The sequence below is a fragment of the Cherax quadricarinatus genome, chromosome 1 (assembly GCF_038502225.1).
Source record: "Cherax quadricarinatus isolate ZL_2023a chromosome 1, ASM3850222v1, whole genome shotgun sequence".
In the NCBI taxonomy this organism is placed as follows: Eukaryota; Metazoa; Arthropoda; class Malacostraca; order Decapoda; family Parastacidae; genus Cherax; species Cherax quadricarinatus.
Genome location: NC_091292.1, coordinates 50177246 through 50202684, shown reverse-complemented (window position 1 = coordinate 50202684; position 25439 = coordinate 50177246). Strand labels below are relative to the sequence as shown.

Genomic DNA, 25439 nt, shown 5'->3' with positions numbered 1-25439 from the left:
CTCAGTAGAGGAAGGAGGAGGAGACTCCTCTCCAACATCTGTACTGTGGGCCGCGGTCTTGTGCAATGATGGTTGTATATTTACGGTTTTAGTGGTGGTTGTGGTAGGGTTCCTAGTAGAGTCTGGGCTGGCAGTAAGGCTGGGGGCTGGGTCTGAGTCAGCACTGGGGCTGGGGGCTGAGCCTGGGCCAGCACCAGCACTGTTGGTATTAGTGCTATAACTGGGGGATGGGTCTGGTTTAGCACTATGTGGGTGACTAGATAGTTTTGAGTCATCTGTTGTGGTATGGGCAATCTGCATTTTTTGATACACTATCTCTTGCTCCCATGTTTTATATATTTTTGGTAGACTATCCAAGAGGTCATCTTTGTTTTCTTGATTATTTTTATCATTTATTACTCTCCTTAGTACCTTTCTGATACCTGCCCAAAGTTCTACATCTTTATTGCACAACCAGAAGCACCTTGCTAGTTCGAGGTCATTTTTTGAGGCTATATTTAGTCTAGTACAAGAGATATGGTGTTTGGAAGAGCATAGATTGCATGTGATTCTTGATTTCCTTCCAAGGATTTTTTTTTACATGTCCCACAGATATGCTGTGCTGACATCCTGTCTGTATCCTACTACATTCTGTATGCCACGGAAGAAAACCGATTTCCACTTTACCTTTTTCTTGCTGGTGCCAGTAATATGCAAGATGTATTTATACGAACCAAGTTTGCAGTATGTGGGTGGTGGTGTAGGGTGGGTGGTGGTGTAGGGTGGGTGGTGGTGTAGGGTGGGTGTAGGGTGGGTGGTGGGTGTAGGGTGGGTGGTGGATGTAGGGTGGGTGTGAGGGCAAGACTTAACCACACTGCCACACTTCACTATTTAGTATAGTATAGTTTAGTATAGTTTTAGTATAGTTTTAGTATAGTTTTAGTATAGTTTTAGTATAATTTAGTACATTAACATTTGCTAATTACAATGTGAATGAGACTACTCTTCACTGTTACATTACATAATGACTCAGCTACTTCTCCAGTACGCAAAAGCTGGTTGTATGTCAGTGACTCTTGACATATCAACTGGTGAAGTTAATAACCTAAAGACTCCGCACCTCACCACGGCAAATGCTTGTTGACAGTATTTTGAATGCGTATTTGTGTGTTACCGGTACTGCCCAAGTGTGAAGGGTCTTCCACAGTCTTTCGGCTCACCAGAGATACGACTATACATAAATAACCCGCATATAAAAGAGAGAAGCTTACGACGACGTTTCGGTCCGACTTGGACCCTTGACAAAGTCACACTGTGTGTGACTTTGTGTGTGACTTTGTCAATGGTCCAAGTCGGACCGAAACGTCGTCGTAAGCTTCTCTCTTTTATATGCGGGTTATTTGTGTATTGTTCCAGTCACGGTATTGTGCCTTTTTTGTTATTTATGAGATACGACTACACCTACACTGGAATACACTGCCCTGTTTGGAATCAAAGATAATCAGTTCAGTTAACTGGGAATGGGATGGCAGGTTTCTTGTACTGGATTCAACTAATGACCTGATTGGATAACTAACTCATCAGTCATACACCCACATACACCCTTTATTCTACACATTAGTGGTCCTTACAAACTGGAGGTTAGTCTTCAGAAATGTTTAGTGGCTAGAACATAAGTAGAACTAGCTAGAACTCAGAACCAGTGAATAGTAGTAATTGTGTCACTACAGGCCGCGGGGGCGTTGACCCCCGGAACTCTCTCCAGGTAAACTCCAGGTAAACAGGCAACTGGTCCATCGTTACTAAGTGTTAATCACACACAGAAACCATTATACAGTGAAAGTAACATATCCTACATTACGTGCTAGCAATAATTAGAAATAGCTATCTAGACGCCAACCGGCTTGACTGTTTAATTCAAAATGGCGGCAGTTTAAATTCTGAGGGTCCAGTAACAATTCTCTATGGAAGACCATCATAAACGTAAACGGTGGCGCCATCTGGCACTGCACGGCTACAACACTACAACACGACGCCATCATGTGATGTCACCAAAACAACACCTGGCTACCGGGTACACATACACCCACACACATAAGTCTCGTTGAGTAAACCAATATTTCTCGCGAGAGTACAGGGGGTACACTCTGGGCCAGTACTTGTGTTAGGTGGGAAAAATGTAATTACTGTCAAATAGACAACACCTGTCTAGTGGTGAGAACAGAGTTACCAAGCACCCGGATGTTCATCCACACTGACATTACTCAAGAAATCGTAATGACACGCGACGGGCTGGAGTTTTGAGACTCTATGACCGCGGGTTCAATCCCGGCCGGGGGTATGGTTCACACTGACATTAGACAGGGTGTGACTCATAAAGCTCTCAGCTCAACTAAGCTGTCCGCTATAGTTATGGTCATCACACAATAGCGAAAGTCTTTGCTGACTCATAAATCATCATGGCTAAGTTAGATAACTACAGGCTGAGCCTACCCCAGAAGGAGACTCTCATCACGAAAGCAATTAATGCCTGCGAAACATTGATCCAAGGTAATCAAGTTGATTATGTAGAGTTAGAAGCAAAATTACTAGAGATCAGGTAACGAGCCTGGAGAGTAGCTTATGGGCAACTTGAAGAGTTGCAGATGAGCTCAGAAGACAAAACTGAAAACTAAATGACGTTCAGGAACGTTGTGCTGAAATATGTCCTTGAGGCGATCTACCACTTTAAATGAACTCTTAGGCAGAGGGACAGCAGTGAGCAAGTTGCCACCACCTCTTTCCTGGGGCTATTCACTCATGTTCCTCAAACCCAAATGTTACTACAATTACCACAAATAAACCTGCCTACAACAAGCCTATGACAAGCAGGAATTTGAGGGGTTCTTATCGAGTTTCCGGTTGCTAATTGACAGTCTACGAGTCATTTACGATCTGACTAAGTCCAATTACTTGAGAACTCAACTGAGGGGCGAAGCTTATGACATCACAGGCACTTATTTTAAGCACGCTATCCAGGTCCTAGAACTTAATTATTCTAAGGACAGGATCACAACCAACCAAACAAGTTTACAGGCTGGTTAATCACACGCCTCCCTCACATTGCTTATCAGAGTTACAAGCATTCAGAATCCCTCTGGATAACTGTCTTAGATCTCTGACCTCTTACCAGAATGTGGCAGGGGGTGACTGGGTTTTCAGTCCCATCATACAGAGGAAACTCTATAACATCTGAATCTACGATTTGCTAAATGTAACTTTACCTGTGTTGTTAGGTAAGACACATATGCAACAGTTAGGTATCTTTATTTCGAAACGTTTCGCCTACACAGTAGGCTTCTTCAGTCGAGTACAGAAAAGTTGATAGAAGCAGAAGATACCTGAAGACGATGTAATCAGTCCATCACCCTTAAAGTTTTGAGGTGGTCAGTCCCTCAGTCTGGAGAAGAGCATTGTTCCGTTGTCTGAAACAATATGAAGTTGAAGTGACAGAATGGGGCCTTATATATTATGTTACTGAAAAGGCTCCTGGATAGAGAAGTGATTGCATTGCTTGATCAAAGAGCACAGAGATCTTTAATCCACAGAAGCACACTTTATGAACTCGGTGCGACACCATGTGACAACATATCATTAGACCTAATTGGATTTTTCCAGGGCCCTGGTGGTCAGCTGCAAACGATCAGCGCATCAGTAGCAGACCAGCTTCCTGGCAGCATACAAATTAGAGGCTTGCAGGATGCCATTTCTACATTTAAAAGAAGCCAATGTATAGCTTGCAGACCTTGATTTTCAGACTGGCGAGGTCGTGTCAATAGACCTATTAATTGGCGGTGACCATTTCAGCAAATTTATTCGGTGAAAGACAACAGTGAATAATATCTTCCTGTTGAGGAATACTGGCGGTCATATGATATTTGGGCCACTCTCCAATGGTGAGGAAAGTGACCGTGAAGATTGACACTGTAAGAAGTGTCTTAGTAACGGGAATTACTGACCACCACTGTCCTGATACTACCAAGCGCCCAGCTGGTCGGTACGGTGTCGTTTACCAAATGAGGGCGACCGACCACCACGGAAACCCTACCTCATTCCAGCAGACACAGTCTGCTTGAACACTTCTGTTGTGCCTGAGACACCCATTGATTGGTCTAAGTACTCCTCATTCGATAATCTTTTGACAGCTACCTCTCAAGTACTCACATCCCGACACGAACAGTGAAAGGATAAGATTTAGATCCCATGAGACATTTTGGGTAAAACAAGTACAGTGAGAAAGCTTCTCAGCTGACTATGACTTCCTGAAAACTGGGAGCAAGTCCACCATGAAAACAGACTTAGTACAAATACTTGGACTCTACCCGGACTCAGAAAACATACTGGGGTGCCTAGCAATACAAAACTCTTCTCTGTCCTAGTACCTAATTAACACTGGCTGACAAAGGCGATTATTAATGACGGTCATCTACGAGTGTCACACGGGGATGTCAGTGACAGAATGCAAAATTCGCCAGTTTCACTGGGTATACTATAGACTCTGGCCATACAATAGAGCGGAAAAATAATGTAAGGGACCTGGGAGTAATAATGTCTGAGGATCTCACTTTCAAGGATCACAACAGTGCCACGATCGCACGTGCAAAGAAAATGATAGGATGGATAATGAGAACGTTCAAAACGAGAGATGCCAAACCAGTGATGATCCTTTTCAAATCACTTGTTCTCTCTAGGCTGGAATACTGCTGTACATTAACATCTCCATTCAAAGCAAGTGAAATCGCAGATCTATAGAGTGTGTACAGAGATCCTTTATTGCACGTATAAGTTCTGTCAAGCACCTTAACTACTGGGAACGCTTGGAAGCACTCGACTTGTACTCGTTGGAACGCAGGAGGGAGAGATATATCATAATCTACACTTGGAAAATCCTGGAAAGAATGGTCCCAAATCTGCACACAGAAATCACTCCCTACGAAAGTAAAAGACTGGGCAGGCGATGCAAAATGCCCCCAATAAAAAGTAGGGGCGCCATTGGTACACTAAGGGAAAACACCATTAGTGTCCGGGGCCCAAGACTGTTCAACAGCCTCCCATCAAGCATTAGGGGAATTGCCAATAAACCCCTGGCTGCCTTCAAGAGAGAGCTGGACAGATACCTAAAGTCAGTGCCGGATCAGCCGGGCTGTGGCTCGTACGTTGGACTGCGTGCGGCCAGCAGTAACAGCCTAGTTGATTAGGCCCTGATCCATCGGGAGGCCTGGTCATGGACCGGGCCGCGGGGGCGTTGATTCCCGGAATAACCTCCAGGTAACCTCCGGGCACCCAGAACATCAAAACACAACTGATGTGCTGTATGCCATGTCGTCATTATCGCAGATGTGTGAGGCATGTCGGCTCCTTTGAAGCGCCCCAGGTAAACTATCCCCACATCACAGGGAAAATTTTGCTCTGTGACCAAGGCCACTTGCAGTGTGTACAAGGACTACCGACAGTTTAGTGCCATTTGTACTGAACTGTCCCCCGAGAGCTATGACCTCGACAGAGACCCAAGCAGCCACCCTGGGACACCGCAAGACTGCCAACGTTACTCATCAACGTATGAAGGATGCCAGAGATGATGACCTTGTTGGACCAAGTCTAAACAGCGCCTAGTCCCTTCCCTAATGTGGGAAATCAGAAGTTAGCTGATTCCCGAATCTGTTAGTCCTAAGTCGTGGGAAGGGGGGATAGGGGGGTATTATGGTGTAGAAAGAGTCGGGGCTTGTTAGTAAACCCACAAGTATGCCGACACCCGACAATGCCGCATCCTTCTATGAACTTTTAAATTATAAGTATATTCAGTGTTGAAGCCCTTATAGGCTAATGTATCACTTAAGCTGAGTTAGAGTTAAATATAGAGTAATTTAGTTTAGTATGTTCGATTACTTTTATCTCAACCAACACAAATTGACAACAGTGGGCACCCACTTGTACCAGTAATCATATAACCACATGTACGAGGAGAGTGTAGGCGAACGAACTCGGCCTAGTCATGACTTCCTTTATGTAACAACTTAGTTACAAAGGGTGACATACCCTACACTAGGTGAGGAACACTAATACTCATTAATTACATTACAACGTGAATCAGACTTGATTGACTTCACTGGATAACTAAATGATCAGTCATACAGCCAAATACGCTCTTTCTTCTGCACACACACACACACAGACACACACACACACACACACACACACACACACACACACACACACACACACACACACACACACACACACACACACACACACACACACTCCCGACTGGGTGGTGACAAGGGTCACACCTACAGATTCTGACTGGGAGGTGACAGGTGGTCACAGCCATGACTCCCATCTGGGAGGTGACAGGTGGTCACAGCCATGACTCCCATCTGGGAGGTGACAGGTGGTCACAGCCATGACTCCCATCTGGGAGGTGACAGGTGGTCACAGCCATGACTCCCATCTGGGAGGTGACAGGTGGTCACAGCCATGACTCCCATCTGGGAGGTGACAGGTGGTCACAGCCATGACTCCTATCTGGGAGGTGACAGGTGGTCACAGCCATGACTCCCATCTGGGAGGTGACAGGTGGTCACAACCATGACTCCCATCTGGGAGGTGACAGTTGGTCACAGCCATGACTCCCATCTGGGAGGTGACAGGTGGTCACAGCCATGGCTCCTATCTGGGAGGTGACAGGTGGTCACAGCCATGACTCCCATCTGGGAGGTGACAGGTGGTCACAGCCATGACTCCCATCTGGGAGGTGACAGGTGGTCACAGCCATGACTCCCATCTGGGAGGTGACAGGTGGTCACAGCCATGACTCCCATCTGGGAGGTGACAGGTGGTCACAGCCATGACTCCCATCTGGGAGGTGACAGGTGGTCACAGCCATGACTCCCATCTGGGAGGTGACAGGTGGTCACAGCCATGACTCCCATCTGGGAGGTGACAGGTGGTCACAGCCATGACTCCCATCTGGGAGGTGACAGGTGGTCACAGCCATGACTCCCATCTGGGAGGTGACAGGTGGTCACAGCCATGACTCCCATCTGGGAGGTGACAGGTGGTCACAACCATGACTCCCATCTGGGAGGTGACAGGTGGTCACAGCCATGACTCCCATCTGGGAGGTGACAGGTGGTCACAGCCATGGCTCCTATCTGGGAGGTGACAGGTGGTCACAGCCATGACTCCCATCTGGGAGGTGACAGGTGGTCACAGCCATGACTCCCATCTGGGAGGTGACAGGTGGTCACAGCCATGACTCCCATCTGGGAGGTGAAAGGTGGTCACAACCATGACTCCCATCTGGGAGGTGTCAGGTGGTCACAGCCATGACTCCCATCTGGGAGGTGACAGGTGGTCACAACCATGACTCCCATCTGGGAGGTGACAGGTGGTCACAGCCATGGCTCCTATCTGGGAGGTGACAGGTGGTCACAGCCATGACTCCCATCTGGGAGGTGACAGGTGGTCACAGCCATGACTCCCATCTGGGAGGTGACAGGTGGTCACAGCCATGACTCCCATCTGGGAGGTGAAAGGTGGTCACAACCATGACTCCCATCTGGGAGGTGTCAGGTGGTCACAGCCATGACTCCCATCTGGGAGGTGACAGGTGGTCACAACCATGACTCCCATCTGGGAGGTGACAGGTGGTCACAGCCATGACTCCCATCTGGGAGGTGACAGGTGGTCACAGCCATGACTCCCATCTGGGAGGTGACAGGTGGTCACAGCCATGACTCCTATCTGGGAGGTGACAGGTGGTCACAGCCATGACTCCCATCTGGGAGGTGACAGGTGGTCACAACCATGACTCCCATCTGGGAGGTGACAGGTGGTCACAGCCATGACTCCCATCTGGGAGGTGACAGGTGGTCACAACCATGACTCCCATCTGGGAGGTGTCAGGTGGTCACAGCCATGACTCCCATCTGGGAGGTGACAGGTGGTCACAGCCATGACTCCCATCTGGGAGGCCATGAATTCAATCCCAACCTCGAACGTTTAACACAAATACATATGTAAATTTTTATAATATACTTATTTTACTCAAAATCTACGTGTTTCTCATCAGTGAAAGATGTAGAGCAGTGCGTCATTACCTTCCCTCTCTGAGCTGTGTAGAAGCGTAGATATTGCCAGTATCTGGCTGGAGGGTAAAGAGTGGGTGAGGAGAACCCTCCCACGCAAAGGTCTTATCCTTCAGGTCCCAGTCATCAGGGTCCTCCACGTACACTCTACCCAGACTCGCCTCACCAGTCCCGCTCTGTCAGGTCAGTTTAACAGTAACATCCCAAAATTTTTTTTAGCACATTATTAAAATATTTGTTACATAAATGGTTAAGAAAATGAGTAAGTTGATAAATGAGACGCTTGTGAGACACTTGGGTATCTTTTAAAATAGAGGAAATGCTCCACCAAAGAGCGGCTTCTTCAGTTCAATACAGAGAAGAACGGTGGAAGATAAGGAGTTTGAGGTAATTAGTCCCTCAGCCTTGAGTCGATGTGTATACCCAAATATTGCACAAGAGACTCATTCAAAAAATATTTATATTTCACAACAGCATAACAAATATATACATAAATAACACAGATCAGTGACAAGTCCTTAATTTCTCTCCTATTTTAAAAGGGAATATTGTCAGTTTTCTCCTGGAACTGAAAGACATTGAGAAATAACAGATCTTTAGCAGAATAACATGTACAATCCAAAACAGTGCGACTTAAAATACTGAAAAACACGAAATTAATGTGAATCCCAGAACAAGTACTTCCCATGGTGTCAGGTTCGGCCTTTTATCCTTAACCAGATGTTATTCAAATATTGCACTAGAATATAGGTAAAATGAATTACGAAAACACAAACAATAGAGAGAGAATTTACGAGTTTAAAATTAATGACACCAAGACAATCAAGCTAGAGAGTGGTAGCAGTTGCCATAATATTTACATCAGCAAAATATGTTTAATTAATGATTGAGAGGGTCCATCACATCCGAAGTAGAGGCAGACAGAAGGATATCTGGCATTCAAGTTTCTACAGCTTTAATCAGTACAGATTGCCAAGAAGTTGATTGAAAGAAAAAGTCAGAGGTCTAGAAAGTAAGAGAAAATAAAGCAAGCATAGACAGAATAGCCATATATAAAATGGTAAGAAGAAGGAAATTCCAGATGGGCCGAGACTCAGGTACGGCGAGAGAATAAAGATGATGGAACGAAACTGAGCTGATGACAGTTGAAATATAATGAAACCTGAATTTATAATGGGGAAGTAAAGATTCAAGGTTTGTAAAGATAATGAAGATATAATATAGAATAAAAAAAATTAAGGAATTAGAGATAAATAAGGAAAATTGCTTATAGAATAATGAAGACAGTAGCTAGGGGTAGGGAGAGAAAAATACAGGACTTATTGTTGCTAAACAATGATAAAATGAATATAGTTACAGGGAGCGAGGAGGATGTGACTGAGAAACTGAAACAAAATAGACCATCGTACAAATAATGACATGAAATACTTTGACAAAGGATTTATTTGAAAAAAAAAAATAGCAGATTTACGGCAGGATAAACACAGAGGAAGACTTAACAGTAAAGAAAATCTGCATTTTACAGTGACTAAGACAGTCGAATGGAAGACTATGATGCGTGATTTATAACTTTGTTATTAGTATTGAAAAATAATATTATCCAGTATTATGGTAAACAATTGTGATTAAATATAGTGGTGACAAATCATTATTCAGCTTAGGACGACTCCTTTCATCATATCAACATGGCAGAGTCGACCCCAAACTTTAATGTTCGGAATTTTGAGGGACAAAATACTTTTTTTTTTATTATCACACTGGCCGATTCCCACCAAGGCAGGGTGGCCCGAAAAAGAAAAACTTTCACCATCATTCACTCCATCACTGTCTTGCCAGAAGGGTGCTTTACACTACAGTTTTTAAACTGCAACATTAACACCCCTCCTTCAGAGTGCAGGCACTGTACTTCCCATCTCCAGGACTCAAGTTCGGCCTGCCGGTTTCCCTGAACCCCTTCATAACTGTTACTTTGCACACACTCCAACAGCACGTCAAGTATTAAAAACCATTTGTCTCCATTCATTCCTATCAAATACGCTCATGCATGCTTGCTGGAAGTCCAAGCCCCTCGCACACAAAACCTTCTTTACCCCCTCCCTCCAACCCTTCCTAGGCCGACCCCTACCCCGCCTTCCCTCCACTATAGATTTATACACTCTCTAGGTCATTCTCTTTTGTTCCATTCTCTCTACATGTCCGATCCACCTCAACAACCCCTCCTCAGCCCTCTGGATAATAGTTTTGGTAGTCCCACACCTTCTCCTAATTTCCAAACTACGAATTCTCTGCATTATATTCACACCACACATTGCCCTCAGACATGACATCTCCACTGCCTCCAGCTTCCTCCTCGTTGCAACATTCATCACCCATGCTTCACACCCATACAAGAGTGTTGGTACAACTATTCTCTCATACATTCCTCTCTTTGCTTCCACGGACAAAGTTCTTTGCCTCCACAGACTCCTAAGTGCGCCACTCACCCTTCTCCCTTCATCAATTCTATGATTCACCTCGACCTTCATAGATCCATCTGCTTACACGTCCACTCCTAAATATCTGAATATATTCACCTCCTCCGGACTCTCTCCCTCCAATCTGATATCGAATCTTTCGCCACCTAATCTTTTTGTTATCCTCATCACCTTACTCTTTCGTATATTCACTTTTAATTTTCTTCTTTTACATACCCTACCAAATTCATCCACCAACCTCTGCAACTTCTCTTCAGAATCTGCCAAGAGCACAGTGTCATAAGCCAAAAGGAACTGTGGCAACTCCCACTTTATGTTTGATTCTTTATCTTTAAACTCCACACTTCTTGCCAAGACCTTCGCATTCACTTCTCTTACTACCCCATCTACATTGAACAACCACGGTGACATCACACATCCTTGTCAAAGGCTTACTTTTACTGGGAAATAATCTCCCTCTCTCCTGCGTACTCTAACCTGAGCCTCACTATCCTCATAAAAACTCTTCACTGCTTTCAGTAACCTACCTCCTATACCACATCTGCCACACTGCCCCCCTATCCACCCTGTCATATGCCTTTTCCAAATCCATAAATGCCACAAAAACCTCTTTACCCTTATCTAAATACTGTTCACCTATATGTATCACTGTAAACACTTGGTCTACACACCCCCTACCTTTCCTAAAGCCTCCTTGTTCATCTGCTATCCTACTCTCCGTCTTAATCTTAATTCTTTCAATAATAACTCTACCATACACTTTACCAGGTATACTCAACAGACTTATTCCCCTATAATTTTTGCACACACTTTTATCCCCTTTGCCTTTATACAAAGAAACTATGCATGCTCTCTGCCAATCCCTAGGTACCTTACCCTCTTCCATATATTTATTAAATAATTTCACCAACCATTCCAAAACTATATCCTTACCTGCTTTTAACAGTTCTATTTTTATCCCATCAATCCCAGCTGCCTTACCCCCTTTCACTCTACCCACTGCCTCAGGAACTTCCCCCACACTCACAACTGGCTCTTCCTCACTTCTACAAGATGTTATTCCTCTTCGCCCTATACACGAAATCACAGCTTCCCTATCTTCATCAACATTTAACAATTCCTCAAAATATTCCTTTTATCTTCCCAATACCTCTAACTCTCCATTTAATAACTCTCCTCTCCTATTTTTAGCTGGCAAATCCATTTGTTCCCTAGGCTTCCTCAACTTATTAATCTAACTCCAAGACTTTTTCTTATTTTCAACAAAATTTGTTGATAACATCTCACCAACTCTCTCATTTGCTCTCTTTTTACATTGCTTCACCGCTCTCTTAACCTCTCTTTTTCTCTCCATGTACTCTTCCCTCCTTGCATCACTTCTACTTTATAAAAACATCTCATGCTAACTTTTTCTCCTTTACATCATCATTCCACCAATCGCTCTTCTTCCCTCCACCACCCACTTTCCTGTAACCACAAATTTCTGCTGAACACTGACACTACATTCTTAAACCTACCCCATACATCTTCGACCCCAATGCCTATACTTTCACTAGTCCATCTATCCTCCAATAGTTGTTTATATCTAACCCTATCTACCTCCTGTTTTAGTTTATACACCTTCACCTCTTTCTTACTTGCTGCTTCTATTTTCCTTGTATCCCATCTACCTTTTACTCTCACTGCAGTTACAATTAGAAAGTGATCTGATATGTCTGTGGGCCCTCTATAAACATGTACATCCTGAAGTCTACTCAACAGTCTTTTATCTACCAATACACTGTCCAACAAACTATCATTACGTCCTACATCATATCTTATATACTTGTTTATCCACTTTTTCTTAAAATATGTATTACCTATAAATAAACCCCTTTCTATACAAAGTTCAATTAAAGGGCTCCCATTATCATTTACACCTGGCACACCAAACTTACTTAACACACGCACACTAAATGTTTCTCCTACTTTAGCATTTAGATCCCCTACCACAATTACTCTCTCACTTGGTTCAAAGGTTCCTATACATTCGCTTAACATCTCCCAAAATCTCTCTCTCCTCTACACTCCTCTCTTCTTCATGTGCATACACGGTTATTATGACCCACTTTTCACATCCAACCCTTATTTTAATCACCATAATCCTTAAATTTACACATTTATATTCCCTCTTCTCCTTCCATAAATGGTTCTTCAACATTATTGCTACCCCTTCCTTAGCACTAATTCTCTCAGACAATCCTGACTTAATCCCATTTATTTCTCCCCATTGAAACTCGCCTACCCCCTTCAGCTTTGTTTTGCTTAGGGCCAGGACATCCAACTTCTTCTCATTCATAACATCAGTAATCATCTCTTTCTTATCATCCGCACTACATCCATGCACATTCAAGCATCCCAGTTTTATAAAGTATAATTTCATTAATAGATCATATCAATAGCCCCAACCCTTTCTTGCAATAATGTCTAACCCCAGTGTCAGCAGTACCTGCAAGTCATCGCCCAAAATCTATGTACAAAAACAAACTGAGATGCCATATAAGTGTGGTTCACTCAAACTTCGATAAACCAATGAGTTATTAGTAGAAAGAAGAACAAATCAAAACTGCGTCCATGCTCCTCGAGTTCAGCATTTTCTCCAGAGAGAACTTCCTTGGCGTCCTTCGAAGTGGAGTGAAGTACTGCAAAATGCAAAATATCTCCTATTATTGGAGAGGTGATGATGAAGCCAGACTCTGTGACAATGTAGAAAACTGTCTGTGAACCAGATGCCGCCAAGAAAATGCAATCAGTATAATTTTTCAACAAGAGCGTCGAAGGTTGAATTTATCTCATGTCAGAAGAAATTTTCTTTCAAGTTGTTGGGGCACTGAAAAACAATGAAATTTTTCATTGTCGATGGATGAATCAGTGGATATTGCAGATATGACTCTTAATTCATGATTTTTGTGAGGCACAAAGGAGAAGGCACCATCTTGGAGGAATTTCTCTTCTATAACGACCTATCAACAGGTCGGAAACGAGCTGCAGCATCGAGTTGTGATGACAGCCTGGTAGGAAGTCCTGGGCAGAGATGGCCATTGGTTCTGGAGGAGTGAGGGGTCCAGACGCTTATAGGGAAGGGGCCCAAGGAACCGGGGGTTATGCCCAGCAGTGGTGCTCTTTAAAAGGGTGATAGGTAAAGGTCGAGACAGTTTGAGGAGGAGCCCATCTTTTACACGGCTTTCAGCTAATGGCTCTTAATGTTAATGGGCTTGTGTAGTGGCAAAGTGAGAATGGCTTGCGAGGATCCTTCGAAGGTATAGGGTTGATGTCGTTTTTTTGTATGAGCACAATCTTAAGAATGTACGAGATCTGGAAAATCCAGGTTATATGACCTGTGTTCTCTAGTGTATGTTTGAAGGACGGTGTAGCGTTATGCCCGTTTGTGTACTATCGTAATGAAAATGGTGGCGATGGCGACATTATCCGTGTGGATGGGGCGTGGCAGGGTAATATATTCTGTGTCTTTCATGTGTGTGCGGCAATCTCAGAGGATTTAGTATTTATTCTTAGATCGTTTCTGACCTTTAGCCTTTGTGAAATGGTACCGGAATTATGTTGTAAAAAAGAAGGATGTCCTCTCGAGAGGAGCGAGGCATTATTCACGGTATTGTGAGAGTTGTAGGTCAGAGGTGTTGCCAGCCCCTACCTTTGTGAGGGATTATGATTAAAGATTGTACACAATTCATGTCATACCGCCGGTAACTGTCCATTCAAAATGCACCGTGACGGCTCCATTTTCTGATCATCTTGTAGTTATTACGGTGGGATGGGAATCCTTTATAGTGTGTCACAAAGCTTATTGCATGTTAAATACTTGGGTCTTAGGAGACGAGGAAGCAGTAGTAGGGTTTGCGGACTGATGGGAGGCACACAGATATTGAGGGGAGTGATGAGGGGTTGGTGTGTTGGTGGGACAAGGTAGAGAAGCCTGTGATAAGAAATTTTTAGGTAAGGGAAGGTAGGAGGCTGAATTCTATCAGATAAGAACATAACATAAAGCAGGAACACTGCAGCAGGTCTACTGGCCCATGCGAGGCAGGTCCAGTTCACCTCCCGGCTTAAACCAATAACCCACCTAGTCAGGTCAGATCACATCCCCTTAAGGAAAGAGCACGGCATCAGACTTATTAGCACAAGCTAGTCAGGTTCAACTCACACCCACCCATACCCACTCATGTATTTTATCAAACCTATTTTTAAAACAACACAACGTTTTAGCTTCTATGACGGTACTCAGGAGTTTGTTCCACTCATCCACAACTCTATTACCAAACCAGTGCTTTCCTATATCCTTCCTGAATCTGAATTTTTCCAACTTAAAACCATTGCTGCGAGTCCTATCTTGGCTAGATATTTTTAGCACGATATTCCCTTTATTTATTCCTGTCTTCCATTTATACACCTCAGTCATATCCTCCCTAATTCTACACCTCTCTAGAGAGTGCAGATACAAGGCCCTCAGCCTATCCTCATAGGCTGATACATGGGATCAACTTTGTTATTCTCCTTTGTACGTTTTCCAGTGCATTTATATCCATTCTGTAATACAGTGACCAGAACTGAGCAGCATAACTAAATGAGGCGTAACTTAAGATAGAGAGAGTTGAAGAACAACCTGAGGACTCCTATTATTTATGCTTCTTGATATGAAGCCAAGGATTCTGTTCGCTTTATTGTGAACACTTATGCACTGTTGTCTTGGTTTTAGATTACTGCTAACCAGAACTCCTAAATCCTTTTTGCAATCAGTAATATTAAGATCAACATTATTTAGTTTATATATGGCATGGTTATTTTCTTGTCTAATATTTAGAACTTTGCCTTTGTCTATATTAAACTGCATCTGCCACTTCTCCGACCACTGCATCAGTCTATTCAAATCTTTCTGGAGTGCTCTAGTGTCCTCATTAGAGTGAATTATGCGACGTATTTGGTATCATCAGCAAACTTGCCTATATAGGTAAGTTTATTCAGGTATACACAAATACAGTTACATAGATTATCATACATAGCAGCAGTATGTGTAAAGTACCTAGGATAACCCAAAAAAGTCAGAGTGACTTATTTCCATTGGGGTCACTATTTATTCCCTCATCAATGTCGTTTATATAAATTGTGAACAACAAATTAGTGATGCACCCCCACTCTGATTTCTCCTTATTGATGCAAACTCTCTGCTGCCTATCTGTCAACCACGCCTCTACCCAGAAAATTTTTTTCTCCTATACAGTGTGCCTTAATTTTCCTCAACAGCCTCTAATGAAGAACTCTGTCAAAAGCCTTATTGAAGTCCATATACACAATATCATATTTATTACCATGATCTACCTCCTCAAATACCTTGGTGAAAAAAGTTAGTAAATTCGTAAGGCAGGAATGCCCATTTGTAAAACCGTGCTGAGATTCATTAATCAAGATAGGTACGAATTGCCTCAGCAATTATTGATTTCATAAATTTTTCCTCTATGGAGGTAAGGCTTATTGGTCTATAGTTTGAAGCTAAGGACCTGTCACCTTCTTTGTAAACAGGTAAAGTGGAACCTCTTGTCACGAACGCTTCTGAACATGAACAAATCGGTTCATGACCAAAAAATTCACCCAATTTTTGCATCTGGTCATGAACATATAATCGGGTGCTGAACAAACAGCACCTCGCCAAATTTCACATTCCGCAGTATCTTTTTTTGCATCTTATAATTTTCCCCACTTCTTGTAATTATGACTGTGATAAATTCGGATTAGCCATGTTTTTTCAGCAGGTAGTGCCGAAACAGTCTCTCGCACTGCCAGTACCAGGCTAGGGATTGCCATTTGTGATTTTTTTTTTCTCAGTTGTTATTTGGGTTATGTTATTGAAACTTTGGCAATGCATGACGGAAAGATGCTCCTTAACATACACCAAAAATGAAAGAAATCGGACAATAAATAACGGAGTTCACTGCTCAGCCATTAGACACCCCTCAAGGGGTGTACTGTACTTCTGATATAGAGGGTCTGAAGCTTAAGATCCTCAGTTTGCATAATAAGTTACAGGAAAGCACCGAGGATTCATTGGAAATTAAATGAATTTTACATCGTGCATTGCTGGTTATTGAAAGTGTTTTCGGAACATCATAAAAGAGGGGTCGGGGGAGAGGGTAGGTTGAGCCCTGTTCAGTTGACGGTCATTATCCTTGTCGCACCAGGCCAGTATGGTGTTCCGGGAAGATCCGTGTTAGCTGATCATTCCATTACTGATAATTTTATGTGCACGATGCAGGAGAAAAGGAAGAAGGAAGCTTTAATCGCTCTTGACTGGAAAGGTGCATATGATTTTGTAAAGAGAAGAACTATGAGTAGTATTCTCCTTTAGTAAAGTTTTTGGGAAGAAATCGTGGGGTGAGTGGATGCTTGTATTATGGAGTGGTTGCTAAAGTTCAGGTTAACGGTATATTAGAGATACTTGTACCCATGTGTAAAAGTTTAGGCAGGTTTGTCCTTTGTCTCAAATACCTTCGCGTTTGTGCGAGACCAGTTCTATGGGCTGCTTAGGAATAGTTTCTAGTGTGGTGATGAGAGTAGGAGTGTTTTTCCAGAAGTTTTAGGGTATGTAAACGATACTATGTTATTGGTGAATGAACTTGCGAGATTTCAAGCGCTAGAAAGAGTGGAGTAATCGTAGGGAATGTGGTAGCAGAATCATGAAGCAGGTGGAGGGGAGGTCTTTAAAAATTTGTGGGAGTATGTGTACAAGCAAAAGCGAGGTGGCGAGGCAGACAAGCCTTATTCACTTTATTTTCTTACAAAGGGAAATTACTGTTAATATCCTCCTGAATTAGTGGTGATGAGTAGGATACAAGGTAGAGTTTTCCTGTTTTTTGTGGAAATTTAAGAGTGAACGGTTGAGAAGAGAAGCCAGTGAGAAGGGGAGGTTTGAGGGTTTATTTGATTTATGTAAGCGAGTTACGTATTTATGTAAAGAGAGTGTAGTGTTGCATGAGGATGAGGCCCTTCAGGGGAGAAGATCTCAGAGACAGTTTGCGGTTGATAAGGTAGCAGAACCAGACAGAATGAAGATCATGGTTTTATATGTTTTGTCAGGGAATATAAGTACCCCAGTGGAATCATTATACCCTTTACATGACTGGGGTGCATTAGGGGGAGTTTTGTTAGATTGCACACTCCTCCGAGGGAATGGCAATTCATGTATAAGTTTTTGCATGGCATTCTCCCGGCTAGATCGTTGTTGCTGCATCGGAATATTGTTGCTGATGGTACTCGTGGAACCTGTGGGGAAGCTAATACTGAATTCCATGGAGTATAATACTTCTGTGGGTAATATGAGGAGTTGCGAACATAACTGGATTGATTGCTGGCTTTAGTGACAGGAAGTAGGGAGGTGTCAGTGTTTAGGGCTTTGACCTTTGACACAGGAGTATTGTCAGACGTAGCGGTGAGAACAGCAGCCTATATAATTGTTGACTATATTCACAAAATGTGAGTGTTTCGAGAGAGGAAGGTTGATTTGTGTATCAGGTGTCGTATCTTGGCGGAAAAGTTTTATAGGAAAATGAATAGGAACAAGTCTTTGTATGATGGGACAGTTGAGCAGTTTCCCGATTGGTTATTTGAGAATCAATGTTGGGGGTTGTTGGCATTATGACCATAGTGGAGCCCATACATGGGAAGCATGGAGCTCATGTGTGGTGATGGGGTGGCTGTGTCGCCTTGGGCACATGTGCAACATTTGGGTATCTTTATTAAGGAAGCATTTCGCCACATTGTGGCTTCATCAGTCCTATACAAAGAAGAATGGTGAAGACCAGATCAATGTAATCAGTCCAATATGTTTTTATCAGAATCTAGGGAAATATATTTAAGTAAAAGGACACAAATGCAACTTGAGTTTACGTCTCAGTGTTTTTGGGGCTGTTAATATTTTGTTGTGTATTGTGTGGGGAATGCATTCAGTACCTTCATGTATAAGTATTGGCTAACAGTGTTGCGCAAGTGTGGATGAGGATTTCTTGTCAACTTGGTGTAACCATAATCTCTTCACGTGTCTGTGTGTTCAAAATGACCTTTATATGTATATAACATTTTAAATAAAATATAAAAAATGAAAATAATCGTGACTTGTATGAACTAAATAATGTAGATCTCGATCCAGCTGAATGAAAGCTAAACTTTCAGTAGCTTTAAAAATAGGCTGGACAGGTACATGAGTGTGATTAGGTGTGGGCTGAATATGCCTAGCATGGGCCAGTAGGCCTGCTGCAGTGCTTTTCGTTTTCATGTTAAGTTTATCTCGTTAAATTAATGGTATACAGTACCGACAAGTTGATAAATTTGTCACCTGTGCTGTACTTGGCAACTTTATTGTTGAATCGTTTCGACTGCACAGAGGGATTCTTTTTTTTAATTCAGAGGCGACTTTTATAATGGAGACAGTGAAACTGGAGAAGTAATTTTAAGGTAACCACTCTTTCTTATCCTTAAAGAACTGATAGACGGTGTTCAGTCTTATCAATGGCTGAAGGTGTTCGGTTCCTTAGCCTAAAGCAGATGCATGAGGGAGGAGATTTATATACTGGAGCCAGAGGTAGAGGCTCTTACAGAATATAATGACGGAGAAATTATTCATTGTATTATTTCCAAACTTTAATCAAGTAGATCTACAAGGATTTTTTAGTCCTTTCAGAAAGGTAATTTTTGTTTGAGCTCATCTGACTGACTGAAAGGCAGAAGAATAGCATGGACGCCATTCCTTACCAAAGCTTAGGAGGGAGACGATACCCTGAGCGAGGCTTCCAATATAACCTTAATTTACTTATGTTTGTGACTGCTAGGTGAGTATATGTAGCCCTAGTTGTATTTAGCCTGTTCTAGATACATTTTCTACTATGGATTGCTTTGGGGAACCAATCGAAGTCATATCTTTGGTTTTATTTCTTTCTTGATTAAACGTTAATCAGAATATACTGTGAGAGCTTACCTTAATTCCTAGGATAGGAATTAAAGCTTTTGTGATGTTTATGCATACAAAGAAAGTTTGCCTTAATTAATACAGTGCAGTCAAGTGATGCATGGAGAAAAGACAAAGATTTTTCAAAATGTTAATAATTTTGTGCATAATACATGAGATACCTGAGTCTTCCAGAGGTAGACAGTCTTGGTAGCTGGTCTCATGGGGTTGTCGTTGAGATCACCAACAATAATGGTGATGGGATATGTGGCAGACAGGCCCTCAGCGTCACTCAGCACTACCTCAGCCGTCACTTGCTGCTGTTCCTCCCTGTCCAACGGCCCTGTTGTCCACACCTCCGCCCCACCACGACCTTCGTCAGCACCTAAATGCCATAGTATTAAATGCAAGGCTATGGTACACATTTGTATAGTTAAATTGATGTATGTACAACTGTGGCAGCAGTCTGTCTTTCAGCAAATATACTTTTAGAAGTTTATCTTTATGAAAGGTATTACAGAGAAGATTCACAAATCAACATTCAATGCAATTGTATACTTTTGTATCCTGAGGAACTTATCAGAATAGTGTTCGTAATGACTTGAAGATCTGCATTCCACTTCCCGCAGTTAGAGTCAGTTAACAAAAGTTACCCAAATTATTTTGTTGATTAGGTAAACGATATATTATACTCATTTTATCATCGATATATCATGTATTCAAGAAATTGTGGTGCATAATCTGGGCTAGTTATTATAATAAAAAATAAAAAATGAAATCTGGATTAGTATCACGTGGGTTTGATCCTGTGTCCAGCAGGAAAAATAATGCGCATCATTTGCCAACTATTTTCTGAAGAATTTGGAGTCATTCGTGGAGGTTGTAGTCAGTCTTGGAGGCTGGAGTCAGCCCTGGAGGCTGGAGTCAGTCTTGGAGGCTGGAGTCAGTCCTAGAGGCTGGAGTCAGTCTTGGAGGTTGGAGTCAGTCCTAGAGGCTGGAGTCAGCCCTGGAGGCTGGAGTCAGTCCTAGAGGCTGGAGTCAGCCCTGGAGGCTGGAGTCAGTCCTAGAGGCTGGAGTCAGTCCTAGAGGCTGGAGTCAGTCCTAGAGGCTGGAGTCAGTCCTAGAGGCTGGAGTCAGTCCTAGAGGCTGGAGTCAGTCCTAGAGGCTGGAGTCAGTCCTAGAGGCTGGAGTCAGTCCTAGAGGCTGGAGTCAGTCCTAGAGGCTGGAGTCAGTCCTAGAGGCTGGAGTCAGTCCTAGAGGCTGGAGTCAGTCCTAGAGGCTGGAGTCAGTCCTAGAGGCTGGAGTCAGTCCTAGAGGCTGGAGTCAGTCCTAGAGGCTGGAGTCAGTCCTAGAGGCTGGAGTCAGTCCTAGAGGCTGGAGTCAGTCCTAGAGGCTGGAGTCAGTCCTAGAGGCTGGAGTCAGTCCTAGAGGCTGGCGATCTTGCTTCTTAGAACTCTTTCAAATATTTTTATGGTGTGGGACATGTCTTATTCATCTGGTTGTTCTCTTTGTATACCGTTTACATAATTATGCTTGTTTGACACAGCAACACAAGTGTATCTTGGTACGGAAGACATCTTCCACAACTTAGTCTTACCACTAGTTACGAGTGAGAAATGTTGGATTTTAGAGGGACCTACTTAGCATGGGCCAGTTGGCTTCCTGTAGTGTCTCTCAATTCTTATATTTTTGTTTATACTAATAGACCCCCGCCTCTCTTGTCGTCTCCAGGAGTTTCTGTGTCTCACTTCTGGCAGTATTTAAGTATCCATTCTCATACTTCAGCTTCACACTGCTCCAGATTATGGAGTTGAACTCTTCTTTAGTCTGAAGGATTGACCACCTCAAAACTGCGTCTTCGAGGGTGGTGCATTGTTTACATTATCTTTACATCTACTCCTCTGTTTTGTTTTTTTTCTTTATTCGGCTGAAGAGAATCATTTCATCAATAAAGATACTAAATTGTTTCACATAAGTCTATACAGTCTACTAGTGGGATGGAGGACAGCGCTTAAAACTCTGTCTAGAGTGATAGTAGTGATTGGCACTAACTTCTCCCCTGAAAAGTGCATCTTGGGTGAGGCAGTACTTATCACCCTCTGTTGTATAGTTGGTAGTGCGATTTCTTTTTGGATCACTTGTGGGTTCTCTAATACAAATTATGAGAACCTATAACCTCGAGTAAGTAAATACAGTTTTCTCGAGAACATTATATACATAAACAATTGCAATATATGGAAAGTTAATTTAATTTGTTGAGCTCTAGGACTGACTCCAGCCTCTTGGACTGACTCCAGCCTCTTGGACTGACTCAAGCCTCTTGGACTGACTCAAGCCTCTTGGACTGACTCAAGCCTCTTGGACTGACTCAAGCCTCTTGGACTGACTCAAGCCTCTTGGACTGACTCAAGCCTCTTGGACTGACTCAAGCCTCTAGGACTGACTCCAGCCTCTAGGACTGACTACAACCTCTAGGACTGACACCAGCCTCTAGAACCGACTACAACCTCTAGGACTGACATCAGCATGTAGGACTGACACCAGCCTCTAGAACCGACTACAACCTCTAGGACTGACACCAGCCTCTAGAACCGACTACAACCTCTAGGACTGACATCAGCCTCTAGAACCGACTACAACCTCTAGGACTGACACCAGCATCTATGACCGACTCACCTTAGACTAACTCAAGATTACTTTGTCTTGTCGGCTTCAAAATTTCAACGTTTATGTACGACAATTTGTGTCCGACTCTTCTAACAACGTGACCTACAACCAAACTTCATGAACCGATTTCCAGGATCCTGGAATGGATCCATGACTTTCAAAATCCTCTTTGGCGTCGCTTCAAACATTTGAAAAATGTGCCTCCGAAATCGACGACGCTGGAGAGCGAAATTCGAATATTTTAGCGAAGATTAACTGACTTTATGCGTAAAATAGCGTGAATTTTTTATTTCCGTTAAATCATATAAAAAATTTAAGGTTACGTATTGTGTATGGCTTCAATATATAAACGCTTAAGCGTCTTATAGGCAGGATAACACTCATTATGCTTTGTTTGTGTTTGAACAATTTTGTAAATATAGTAAATTTTGGAATCCGTGCCATAAATGAAAATAACTCATCTGATCACAAATGGTATGGTTTCCTGAACGTCAGGTTCATGTTTTTAATGGGTAAAATAATTCCCAATTTGCCTATTTTATTGAATAGGGATATTCATTTATATTCACTAACTGAAGAATGCTTCTTCTGATTTCAGTTTAGGTCATTTTGCTCACAATGTTACTGGTTCTCCTTGGTGTCCCACTTTTGCTCACAATGTTACTGGTTCTCCTTGGTGTCCCACTTTTGCTCACAATGTTACTGGTTCTCCTTGGTGTCCCACTTTTGCTCACAATGTTGCTGGTTCTCCTTGGTGTCCCACTTTTGCACTGCTGGTCTTCTTTAGAAGTATTTATGCATTAATTTTAGCTGTTTGGACGCCAAACTTAATTTTCTTAAAAAATAAAAAACAAATGTTCTTTCTTACAAGATTACAGAGAATTTTAAGTAGAATATGAACGCAAAAAAAAAAAAAACTGAAAATAAAATAAAAATTCGCGCTCATTGAAAGTTCTTAATTTTAATGATGATAGATTTTCCAATATTCGGAAAATTCTCTACAACATTTTTCGTTTTCTTACTCTAAAATTTTTGTTAATATCTCGAGAACGCTTTATTCGATCGACTTCAAATTTTCAATGGTGGTGCACTGTATCCAGTGCAAGACTGACAGAACTCTCAGCATGCGAGGATGATCTATGGATAATATTAAGTTGGCTATTCCCAGATTTTTTCCTTGTTAGAAATGGAGAAAACCTTCTCTGAGATTCAGGAGATGGTTGGTATTTTTAAAAGGAAATGTAGGTGCCATTTTACTACTTACAGTATTGAAATAATATTTTAAATTATTGAACATTATAGCTTATCTTACTTTTCATGCTTTTGACGGGCTCTTGATGCAAGGAACTGGATTTATCCTTCCATTGCTTGGATCCAATCTGAATACATCACATTTAAACACACATTGAATGGCCACTTCTGGTTTAATGTTTTCCAGTGATTGATAAACAACAATTGTTACCAGCATTTATCTTTAATGGCTGATTCATCCTACGAAATTCATGAAAATTTATTGGCTTTAGGCATTTCATTCATTCATGTTGATTCGCCGGTACTTCCGGCCCGGGTCTTCTCCAGATGGTGACCCGGCAAGGCTTTAAGCAGTGTAGGGGCAAATTTTGTTGGATTCTGTGTAGTACCTGCAGAATGTCTCGTGTATTTTAGGATATCGGTGCCATAGCCTTCAAAAAAAGTATTCCACTTCAGTTTGGCTTCCAAGCTGGTGTTTCTTAATGGAGAGTTTCATTAATTTGTGGATCGCATATGTCCTAAGTTGCCATTTTTATTAAAGAAATTGAGGTATTAATGCACATTTGATTACCGGAGAAAGTCAGATCTGATTTACTTCATTACAGCTACTGTAATTAGCTGCAAAAATAAAACTTGTATCGCACTTTGCGAAATTCAGGGAATCTTCAAATTGTATATGTTGGATCTATACAATTTGAAGATTCCCTGAATTTCGCTGCATTGGAAAACACTTATTTATTTTTTTTAATTAAATATGATTTGTAATATTAAATAATGATGAGGTATCAACATTTTTTTTCATTCATGATATAATCCCCAAAGTATATGATGAAAAAACGTATTAAGAACATAAGAAAGAAGGAACACTGCAACAGGCTTACTGGCCAATGCGAGGCAGTTTCAAGTCTCCTACCGACTTAAGCCAATGCCCCAACCCAGTCAGGTCAGGTCACATTCACTTAAGGAAGGAGCATGTGACCTAGTAGCACAAGCTAGTCAGGTCCAACTCACACCCACCCGCATCCAGTCATGTATTTATCTTACCTATTTTTAAAACTACACAATGTTTTAGCCTCTATAACTGTGCTGGGGAGTTTGTTCCACTCATCCACAACTCTATTACCAAACCAGTGCTTCCCTATATCCTTCCTGAATCTGATTTTTTCCAAATTAAAGCCATTGCTGCGAGTCCTGTCTATGCTAGATATTTTTAGCACGCTCTTTACATCCTCTTTATTTATTCCTGTTTTCAATTTATACACCTCAATCATATCTCACCTAATTCTACTCCTTTCTAGACATTGCAGATTCAGGGCCCTCAGTCCATCCTCACAGGGAAGGTTTCTGATACATGGGATCAACTTTGTCATCCTCCTTTGTACGTTTTCCAGAGCATTTATATCCATTCTGTAATACGGTGACCAGAACTGAACAGCATAATCTAAATGAGGCCTAACCAAGGATATATAGAGTTGAAGAACAACCTGAGGACTTCTATTATTTATGCTTCTTGATATGAAGCCAAAAATTCTGTTAGCTTTGTTAGCTTTATTGCGAACACTAATGCAATGTTGTCTTGGTTTTAGATTACTGCTAACCAGAACTCCTAAATCCTTTTCACAATCAGTAATATTAAGATCAATATTATTTAGTTTATATGTGGCATGGTTGTTTTCTGTCCAACGTTTAGAATTTTGCATTTGTCTATATTAAACTGCATCTGCCACTTCTCCAACCACTGCATCAGTCTATTCAAATCTTCCTGGAGTGCTCTGATGACCTAGTCAAAATGAATTCGACGGCTTATTTTGGTGTCATCGGCAAACTTGCTTTTGTCTCTATTTATTCCCTCATCTATGTTGTTTATGTAGATTGTGAACAACAAGGGGCCCAATACTGACCCCTGTGGAACACAGCTCGTGATGCTTCCCCGCTCTGACTTTCCCCATTTAT

The 25439-nt window shown here is 42.2% G+C and overlaps 1 protein-coding gene across 1 annotated transcript in view; it reads right to left on the bottom strand.

Annotated features, from left to right (window-relative positions):
* Positions 1 to 25439, bottom strand: part of LOC138852815 (putative neural-cadherin 2) — an 82788-nt gene that overhangs the window by 41481 nt on the left and 15868 nt on the right. Inside the window, exons 3-4 of the mRNA XM_070085831.1 lie at positions 19751 to 19953; positions 8118 to 8281 (exon numbers count right to left, since the gene is read on the bottom strand). Of these exons, the coding sequence (XP_069941932.1) occupies positions 8118 to 8281; positions 19751 to 19953 (367 nt within the window). The remainder of the gene's footprint in view (positions 1 to 8117; positions 8282 to 19750; positions 19954 to 25439) is intronic.